The sequence below is a fragment of the Physeter macrocephalus genome, chromosome 10 (genome assembly GCF_002837175.3).
Source record: "Physeter macrocephalus isolate SW-GA chromosome 10, ASM283717v5, whole genome shotgun sequence".
NCBI lineage: Eukaryota > Metazoa > Chordata > Mammalia > Artiodactyla > Physeteridae > Physeter > Physeter macrocephalus.
The window spans coordinates 85,978,336-85,989,134 of record NC_041223.1 but is presented as its reverse complement, the minus strand read 5'-3'; the positions used below and the strand labels follow the sequence as shown (position 1 = coordinate 85,989,134).

General features: G+C 37.0%; 1 protein-coding gene across 6 annotated transcripts in view; it reads right to left on the bottom strand.

Annotated features, from left to right (window-relative positions):
* The window catches only part of MYO6 (myosin VI), a 154,935-nt gene that overhangs the window by 45,038 nt on the left and 99,098 nt on the right, over nucleotides 1-10,799 (bottom strand). The window contains exons 15-20 of one of the 6 annotated variants that reach the window (XR_003681558.2): nucleotides 9,703-9,775; nucleotides 8,095-8,222; nucleotides 5,555-5,650; nucleotides 5,087-5,260; nucleotides 4,659-4,752; nucleotides 1,739-1,777 (exon numbers count right to left, since the gene is read on the bottom strand). Coding sequence is in view for 2 of the 6 variants with exons in the window: in XM_028494713.2 (XP_028350514.1) it covers nucleotides 1,739-1,777; nucleotides 5,087-5,260; nucleotides 5,555-5,650; nucleotides 8,095-8,222; nucleotides 9,703-9,775 (510 nt within the window). In the remaining 4 variants the exon portion in view is untranslated. Of the gene's footprint in view, nucleotides 1-1,738; nucleotides 1,778-2,950; nucleotides 2,978-4,658; nucleotides 4,753-5,086; nucleotides 5,261-5,554; nucleotides 5,651-8,094; nucleotides 8,223-9,702; nucleotides 9,776-10,799 lie in introns of those variants that run through there. The other 5 variants (XR_003681560.2, XR_003681559.2, XR_003681561.2 and 2 more) reach the window with 5 other exon arrangements.

The following is a 10,799-nucleotide window of genomic DNA, read 5'->3' as shown; positions in this document are numbered from 1 at the left end:
CATGTGGTATCTTCCCGGACCAGGGCTCGAACCCGTGTCCCCTGCATTGGCAGGCAGATTCTCAACCACTGCGCCACCAGGGAAGCCCTAAACCTCTTTTAAAATAATCACCAAGGAACTTAAGACCATTAGCATACTTTTATAATGTAAAGCATTTATATACTAATATTAGAAAAATACATTTTAGATTTGAGTGCCAAAAAACTGTGTTTTTGTAAAAAGAAAAGTCTCTCCTAGTAAAATATTTCAACATATTTAAACAATACACTTCACAGCATGACACACATGTGATTTTATTCTACATTTAAATATATTTATATGCTGTGTTTCTGTGATAAGAAAATTGCCCTATGACAAGATGGCATAAAATTAAGCCTCTGAAAATTTAGGCCAAAGTGCTAAAAAAAAAAGAAGTCAACCTTTTTCATCATTCTATTTTAAAAACATACAGTAGGTCCCTGAGCTGCACCACTGCACATTTTAAAGTTTTGTTTGTTAAACGATATGTATTTTAAAAAGCTTAAAGGCATTCATTTACAATCCGTTATCAGATTTGTGCTGAATGAGGCAGAGAGAATACTGCTATGTACACAGTGAAACTGTTGGGAACCTGAAGCTAATACACTAAACATCCAAATAACAGCTTCTCTTCCAAGTAGCCACCTTGCAAAACTGAATAGTTACTGTCAACAATGACGCTCACTGCAAACACTTTTAGAACACTTTTCAGAAATGCCTTTTTTAAAAATCACAAATATAATCTAATCATGTTACAGTAGCATTATATTTGGGTGATAAAAATAAAATACCTCCTCATCAGACTTGGTTTTTAAAGAAGGTCTGTCCTTAAGAGAGAAACATTTGCAAACAATGAGGATAGTTAAAAGAATTTCTTAATGGTTTCAAAAGCAAATCTAACAAGAAGTTAAGCAACAATAGCACAGAGAGAATAAATATTTGGCTTTCAAATGACCACATGAAAAGGAAGAGCAATCAGTTAAGTTCTGTGGATTTGCTTAAAAAATAAGTCTTCTCTTGAAGTCATGCCTCATTTATATAACCCACGTATCAAATTTCTTTCTATGGTGAATTTTTCTTTAAAAAACAGAGAGAATTAAAATGTCTAGTTAAAAAAAAGGCTCCTAGGAAATACTGCCACTGTAATAGGGCATAAAAATATTATGACCATTTTTTCCATATCAGCACTGTCATGTTAGAGAATGTTACCACCAGAGTAATAAAATGAAAATGAATTATATGTGTTAACTTTAATCCTAAACAATACATTTTCCTTCCCTATGATAACTAATTATTTTCACTTTCCTGAAGCTACAGAATAATCTTAATAACATTCAGAGAATTCTATATATTTATAAAACAATTTGACTGCACATATATATTTGACCCTTCTTCAGAGAAAAACTAACCAAAATGACAACCATTTTAAAAACTGATTTTTTTAAATGATGAAATTTGGTTTTAAATGAATTTCTAATTATTCCAGGTTTACTGTGCTCATTTGAGTAATTACTAATAATAGTTTAACAGGACCATTCAAAAACCCTGCTTTTGAAGACTTCCCTGGCGGTCCAGTGGTTAAGACTCGGCACTTCCAGTGCAGGGGGCACAGGTTCAATCCCTGGTCGGGGAACTGAGATCCCACGTGCCTTGCGGCGCAGCCGGAAAAAACAACACCAACCAACAAACAAAAAACCCTGTGGTTTTTAAGTGTACTCACAGTACTTCGAAGTTTATCCAGAAGCAAATTTAACTGTGTCTGTAGAAGAAAGGAAATCACTTCAATATTTCAAAGAGCAAAAAAGTACATAATACCATAACATTAGCTTTTCAACATTAGAATAAAACAACATGCAATAACGCTGATATATATAACACATTACAATTTAACAGCTTCTGGTACGCAATCTCTTTAACAGATAGTAACATGCAGAAATGCATGGCTAATATATGATGCCAAGGACAATAACTTCTTTTACTTATACAATTAAAAGACTGAAAATTAGCAATACTAGAAAACATACATGCACACTTGCAGGTGGGGTGAATGAGGAAAAAGTATACAGGCAATGCAAGAAGTAAATGCAAATGCTGGGGAGGCATTCAATAAGGGATCAACGGAGCAGTATGTGAAGTCGTGGCAAGCTGGGTGTAGCCTGTGTCACGCTCCATTAAGAATGAAAACGTGTTTAAAATATACACTAATGCTATGTATTAGGATTGTTTTACATAACACCTTTCATAAATGAAACTGACCTGCCTACCTGTAGAAACCCTCTCTACTATTTTAAAACTTCACATTTCAATTATTTTTAAAGGCTAGGACAACTTTCTGAAGAAGAAGTTTCACAATGGACAGTACAAGTAGTTACTGTCCTTTCCTTTTCTTAATAATATTAAGTGATTTTAATGTACTCTGGTTCAGTACATTAAAATCATGCATTTGCTTTACTTCTCTGCAAAGTAAATTATTTAAATTGTTATACTGATTTTTATATTGGGATGCTTATTGTACTACTTAACAAAAGAGAAATTAAGATGTTAATTCTTCAATTAACATATTTATTCAATCACAGCTATACTTAATAATAATAACAGGTATACTTTACTGAATGCTTTCTATGAGTCAGACACTGCTCAAAGCTTGTCACGGGCATTATCATGTTTAATCTGCACCACAACTCTAATTAAGGATATATTAGTAGTCTCATTTTACAGGTGCAAACATTGAGGCCCAGAGAGATAAATCACTTGCCAAGATCAGGGAGCTAGTAATGGCAAAACCAAGATTCCAACGAGGATCTAACACCAAGGCTCATTCTCTTAAGCGTGATGCTACAGCACACTTCAGACATTATAGGCTTAAGCTATAAAAACGGAGTGAATTTCTCACTGGGTTAAAAAAATACAGTCATACCCCACTGATCTGCTTGACAGAGTTCTGACAACCTCAACCAGTCTAGACCAGCACACAAACGAAAAGCAAGTGTAAGAGCCACCAATTTGGAAAGAAAACAACTGTGACAAAGCCCATGCTTCCTAATCCATAGCACAGTATTCGCCTCAAAAACGGAGATAAAGTCAGTAGAAGCAGCAAAAATAAACTATATAGCATCTGAGAGAAGACGGAAGAATGTCAATTACCAAAGAACAGCGGTCAAAGACCAAAAGGCGTAATAGCCTGATGCAACGCATGCTTTACTTGTATTTTATTTTTATTTTAAAGCGTACAATTATTCATGTATATAATAAAAGAATATGATTTTCATCAAAAAGAATTACTTTTTCTAAAACACTAATAGTAAAAGAGTTCTATTTCAATAACCTGAAAATGTCACTTTTCAGTGGAAAACTTCTGATTCTCGGTCATGTTCGATAACTGAAGTATTACTGTAAATGCTAGCCTGCTTTGTTGTATTGCCTCCCATAACTTGAATTTGAATTTGAATTTAATGAGCTATTCTACTATATTTAAAAATAAGAATTACTACTAATATTTCATTTCAAAGTATCTCAATGAAAACACTTTGAAATTTTATTATTAACAATGTTACACCTTTTAGTTACAGTTTTCAAGCAGTGTGATGTGCAAAATACACTGTATTGCATATAAGCAATTTTAAGGCACTTAAAGTCTCAACATAAAATACCTTAGCCCAAAGAATTTTAAAAATGATTTTTATTTTATTTATATTGTCTAAAATTTCAAGTATGTTCTTGCCAGCAATACTACTATATCACAGTAGGAAAAAATAAATGATATCCGTTTCATACAGGCTAATGTGCTATTTTAAACCAATCTGTTATCATTATGTCTATTTAAGAATCTAAGAATATCCAAATAAGAGAAAGAATATTGTCCAGAGAGGAAGAAACTCATAATTAATGAATATAACTTACAATAAAGTTTAAGACTTTTTATTCAGTTACCTGAAAAAATGTGTCATAAGCGGAATTCTCCTATATCTATGTTTCAGCTTTTGTTTTATAAACATGATTTTATCAAGTTAGTTATTTAGAGCTCATTTCAATCCACACGGGATTTCAGGAAGCTTACACTGTTAGTATCCTAGTATTCTGAGTCTTAAATATTGTTCCTAATTACATCATTTTTAATATGTGAAGTACACATAATGAAAGGCAATATGTAGTTTCCTTGTAAACAGAACAAAAAGACTTTGTGGAAATGTATAAGAGAGAAATTAATTCTACTTATTTGATCTATTTATTATAATTTTTTATTCATTAAAATGTGACACAAAGTTTTTAAGTTATCTTTTTCTATGCAAAATACTCAGCAATTAGTACCAAACAGCAGTGTTGCATTTCTAAGGCACATCATGTGACAATTCCTTATCAGACCTCAAAGAATAAATTCCTGATCCAAAATTCATGAAACAAATGAAGTGTTCTTCAATGTCAAAGAAGCAATTTGAAGGGCTTGCCACACAAAGCATTTATCTTTTACAGGAGTTCTTAAAAGCTTTAATCAAATTTTAGTGTAATGTGCACACCCAAAATGCACTATGAGAGAAAACACGTTAAAAATGAATTACAAAATGAAATCATTAACTCGAGCTGGGCTCTTTTTAACACGGCAGCCACTCTGTAAGTAGGAGTCCACGAAGGTGATCATTTACCTGAAGCCCCTGGCAGTGCCTGCTTTTCCTCTCTCAACTCAACTAGTCCCCTCTAGCCATCTGGAGCTGGACTACTCCAGCTAAAACAAAACTGCTGAATGAGGAAGGAAACAGAAAACACATGGGAAAGAGAAGGTGTGAAGGTCAACCAGACAGTAAGCAGAAGCTAGAACATTAGGAGAAGCCATCAGACACGTTAAGCACCAAGAAAGAGCACATTCGTAAAATTACAAGGTTTCCGTATGGTCAATTACTATGCCTATTTTATGTTATTTTGCATACAAACACCAACAGTTCAGGGTCTGCTCTTGAATCTCACCCGTGGGACTTCTCAGAGTGATCTACACTATCCACTGTAGAGTGTAAAACAATTGCAATTTCAATGCAGTAGGAAAAAAATTCAAGTACTCCATTTATAGCGCAAATACCTTAAACTTGTTTCCCACACTGATGAAGCTAAGTTTTCCTGCTTTTTGTTTAGTATCTTTGTTGTTATTTGTGGATGATTCAAATAATTCCCGGATAAACTTATCCCTGGATTCACATATTAAGGACTCAAGAGACATATGTAAAGCATCATTATTTTTTTCCACAAATTGAGTCTGAAAAATAAAGCAAACAGGAATGATTCGGTCCATCTTGTGATAATATTCCTTAACACGGTGTCGTCCAACAGAACTTTTTTGAGGTGGCGGAAATGTTCTGTAGCTGTGCTGTCCAGTATCGCCGCCACCAGGCAGTGGGGACATCAAGCACAGGAAATGTGGCCGGTGTACTGAGGAACTGAATTCTAAATTTTATTTAACTTTAAATAGCCAGATGCGGCGAGATGTTACCGTACTGCACAGCGCAGCTTCAACGTCAAACGGTTTTCTCCCGCTGAAAGGCATACTCACTGTTTCATAGCACACCGCCCCTGCGAAATGCCTGATGATGAAGCCTTCGTCATCTCTGATGTTCCTGTGAACTGCCAGCTTAGACTTTCTAGGAATCTGAAAAATAATACACACACCAGTTATTAAATTATCAAAAATATACTACACAACTTCCTTTAGAAAACATCTGGCATGTGAAATACTTAAAATTATAAAGGGAGTTTTCATACTTTATATAATTATACTGCTTTTTAAATAAGCCTTAAAGTACCAGTAAAATCCAGCAAATATTTTTGGTTATAATCTCTTAGGCAAGAAAAAAGGACCAAAGGTTGATAAAGTTAAATGCCTTTGTCTAAAGTGGTGGCTCTTGAGCTTGGCTGCTGAACTACAATCAGCTGGAGAACATTTAAGCCCCTTACACCATTTACACCAGGGGATTCCTAGGTGTTGCCAAGGCTGAGAAGCACTGTCCTACAGAGACATCCAAAATCAGCACAGGGACTCACCTACTGATTTAAACCATACACCCTAGCACGTTTACACAATGAGCCTGAATCTATTTGAAGGAAACAAAATCATTTTCCGGTTGTACTATCTAACTGTAATATCTCATGTTGGTATCATATTTGAAAGTTTCCAAAATAAAAGATCACTTCTGACCCTCAAAATAGCCTAAGGTTAAGAGAGACAATCTCATTCCAAAATGAACAAGCTAAGACATCAGAACCTTCCCAGGCTTTTGCTGGGTGAGAGAGCTAGCAGATCACAGAGCCCCCCTCTGCATGGCAGCAGGCCAGCACGAGTCAGAGGGCGACCCTGGGGTCAAGACGCCAGCCTGATGCCCAAATCCAACACTTCTCTCTATGCTAAACATGGAGGCCACCTGAGCTCTCCATGCCCGTCCCCTCACCTCTAGCACGGGGGATGCAAGCAGGAGCTACCCCAAAGGATTATCATGAGGATCAAATAAAGTAATTCAAGCAAAACTCTTAGAATGTGCCTGGCACATGCTAAAGGTTCAATAAATGGTTATTAATAATTTTATTTTCAAAGACACACAATAAAAGTAATGATCTGTACAACTCAGAATTTACTGTCTTGCTCTTGTTCTCTTTTGAGGAAAAGTGGCCATAGTCCATTCCTGATGCTTTAGTTTGCTGTCCTTGGAGCTATATGTCTCTAAAACCCTGGTCATAATTTGTTGACTAGCAGTGAGTACTCTTGGTAAAGGTAACCATGCATCCACAGACTGGTCTTCACAGAGAGCAGTGGATAAACAGGACTAGATGTATGTCTTTAATCTTAGCAGCAAGTTTTGCTGGGGACGCAGACTGCTTTTTTCTATCTCCTCTGAGGTGAGAGAGGCAGCCTCCACATCATAAGACTTATTTAAGGATACAGAAGAACTCCAAGTCAATGGAGCAGGTAGTTGTGAGATGCAGTCCCCAGAGAAGGTTATCATAATTATATCAGCTTTTTAATGCCTTCAACCTATTCACATTCTTGATTTAGTTAATGATGTGTGGAAACAAGAATATTTGCTTTCATTCACTTAAACTCCTGGACCCATCAAAGCAGCAAATGTTATACTATGCTACAGTCTCAAAACAATAAACAGTACAGGAGGCAGCTGCCACTCTAAGCTGCTTTCTCTTCTTCCTTCCTTTCTTTGTTGTTCTAAGATGAGGCAGCACCTATCTTCGTGAGTGAAATTAACATCCACATTTCTCTGTGCTAGTCACCTCTATCTGGGTGCAAGGATGGAGTTGTGCTTGCATTACCTCAGGTGATGGTGGTTGAGCGTAAAGATAAACGCAGAGCTAGAGGAACATGGAAAACACCTCAACAGTTGCACGCTCCAGCCTTATGGAGAACGGCCCTACCGTTCACTGCCGCAAGCAGGTAGTCAAGCACAGCAGTTTAGGGAACCAGGTCTTCTGACCCTTTCAGAAGTGTACTTCTCATTTATTTTGACTGCCTTTTGTATCTTTTTCCCTTTAGCTAATTCTTCTATTTCTGCAGCTTCTATGACCCTCTCTGAGTACATTTTTCCATTCAAAACTCCCAAGGAAAGAGCATCAAAATCAATTTACTGATCACTAAATGAATTGCTTCCACCAGTCAGACTCTTAGCCACAAGCTTTGCTGGTCTTACAAATTTGCAGACAGGTAGCTGCTTGTGACTCGAGGTGCTAACCCCTGGAAAGTGATCAAGGTCACATGATACAAAACAGAGCAACTCATGGCCACTCAACTCAGAAGGGAGAACATAAGAACAGGTAAACCTTTTTATATGTTTTAGATATAGGTGAAATGTACTTTATATCCAGCTAAAATCGCCTTGATTAGATAGATCACAGCAGCAGCAAAAATATACAGATACAAATTAAATGGTCATCTATAGAAGATACTGTGCTGGATTAATTTCAGAAGATGTTTACAGCTGTTCAAAGCCTTACATAACTTATGATTCTAACTACATAATATCTAATGTCTAGTACATCTTTCTAAAAGTTTTTCTTCCCACCAGAGGCTCAATTTTGAAGTAGCAAACTCACAGAGAGTCGGAAATGGTCTTTGTGCTTCTGGTGAACTTCAGATGTAAAGTGTTGATCACTTGGCTGGGGAAGGCGATTTTCTTCATCCAAAATATCCAGTATTCCCGCTAATTTTGCTTCAATTAAATCTATTTCAAAAAATCAGAATATGACAGGATAAAAAACATAACATTTTAAACTTACTGATCACAAATTTTGAGGACTGATCAGAAACAATGTAACATGATTCTGTAAGTATTGTATTCTCTCACAAGCAACAGAGAGCAGATGAATTTTATTTCACATCTGCAATTTATTAGAAAATAACATCATATATTTAATACAGGTTTTAGAAAAACCCCTCCATAAAGAAAGCGACTAACATAATAACCATTCCATCGGTAAGCTAGGACAGAGGCTAAAGAGCCAGAAATCCGTCCTCTCCCGCATGACATCTATATTCAAACCGAAGTAAAGCTACAGAAGTTTTTGCAGGCTTAGCTTTTTGAAACTGTTTATAGATATGGATTCAAAAACTTTCCAGCAAAACGTCAGTAACAGCACATATTTAAGCTCCTTCCATTCATGTTTTTGAATTTCCTGCCTGTCCAAAATAACTATAAAATGTAAGCTGCTTAAATACATAAGCAGTGCTGAATGGGACAGACTCTAAAAGCCGCAGGACATAGGAAGAGAAATCAAGATTCTGACTGCACTGGCCAGAGAATGATGCTTCTTGGGCAACTAATGGAGGTGGAGGGGGACGTGCTAACTGAGCTATAAATAAGAGTGCTCTGAGAGATGCACGACCGAAGTGGGCTGAAGGGGACATGGAAGGGGAGGAGTTCCAGCCAAGATATCTCTGAGAAAGGATACGGTGTGTGAAGGGATCTGCTGAGTGGACCAGGTAGGATGTGAAAGTGCTTTGAGAAGTAACACGAACGTAAAGTACTGTTATTATTGTTATTGTTGTTGTTATTACTATTACACTACCTTGTCCAAATCTAGCACATGAGTCACTGACTCAATTGTCAGATTCCATTTTCAAAGCAAGGCTTGCCCAGCAGCTGATTTCAGAGACGGGTGGGAAAGAAAAGGCAGACTGAGTACTCCCTGGGTGGGACAGGGAAAGGCTTCTTTACCGATAAAAACAGACAAGGAAAACAGAGACCCTGTTCTCCTGCTGCAGGGTGCTACCTGGGTGGGACACGTGGAACTTGTGATGCGGACTTGCCGCCGGCCAGAGGGTACGGATGCAGAGAACAGAAACAAGCAACTGCAGACGCGCAAAGCCAAACCCTGGCAGACGCCTCGGGCTTCCTCACACGAGATAAATCCCTTCACTGCTTAAGCAATTTTGTTTCCTCCTTAACTTACTCACGTTAACTGTTTAAGAAAGAAAATATCCCTCACAGTAGACAGAAGGAACTTTACGAAAACTTTCAGTATAGCTGAATTCGATGCCTTCATAGGAAAAATAACTCCCTAGCAGTACTAGAGAAGTAAAACCTCTCTCAAGTACCACAATTTCAAGTCCCATAACCAGCAGAGCGCAGAAAAATTACTAGCGAAATCATTCACTGTATCTTCCCATATTTCCCAAAGTAGAGCAAAAAAAAAAATACATACCTATACAGTCCTGGTTATCCACGTAATGTACTTCATTCACACCTAAACCTTCCTTTTGATAGAGTTCTTGTTCCTAAAATGAAATAATCATCATCATAGACATGGAGCTAGTGTGTGATAGGAAATGGATTCACCGTACCATGTCCGATCAAAACATTTATTGATTAGTCAGTGTACGAGGTTCACACCAGCTGATTCGGGGACTGAGAAGTCTTACCAAACATTAGGGAAGAAAAATCCTTGCCCCTAAAGCAAGGCGAAATCAAAACTTACACGGCCAACGTAACATGATTCACATTATGTGGAAACGTTCCCTCCTGCAGATAAGCACGCTTTTCCCGAAATACGCTGGGCAGCCAGGTGCAAACACAGGGATCTGTTTATAACCATTCAAACCCAAGACAAGACCAGGGCTTTGAAACATTTTTAGCAATTCTAAAGTCAAACTTCCCAGTAGAATAGACCAGGGATCAGCAAACTTTTCTGGAAGGGCCAGATAGTAAATATTTTCAGCTGTGGGTCATACTGTCTTTGTCACAACTGTGCAATTATGCCACTGCAGGGCGAAAGCAGCCACAGATAACAGTAAATGAAGAAGCATGGCTGTCTTCCACCAAAATTTCATTTGTAAAATTAGGCGGCATGCTGGGTTTGTCCTGAAGGCCATAGTTTACCCCTGGAATACAGAGAGGAACATAACTTGCTTTGATAATTTTAAAAAGCTTAAAAAACAGCTGAACAAACAAGCTCCCTGCTGACATGAAATTGGTCTCTCCTATTATATATCCTCAATAGCCCTCAATCATCGTCTAAAGACAGGTAGAGCAGATTTATAACATTTATAGACAAGCACTAACATCAAGGAAAGAGCAATTAACTGCAAATGGGCTCTAATATCTACACAGTGATATATATGAGGAGTATATCATTGGGGAAAATAAACATAATTTAGAAGAATAATTTACAAATCAAAGTTAAGTTCCTGGATGTAATTCTGGTATCTTCTTAAAATTAAAAAAAAAAAAAAAAAAAAAAAAGAGGAAGGAGGGATTTTTTTTTTTTTTTTTTTTTTTTTTTTTTTTTGCGGTACACGGGCC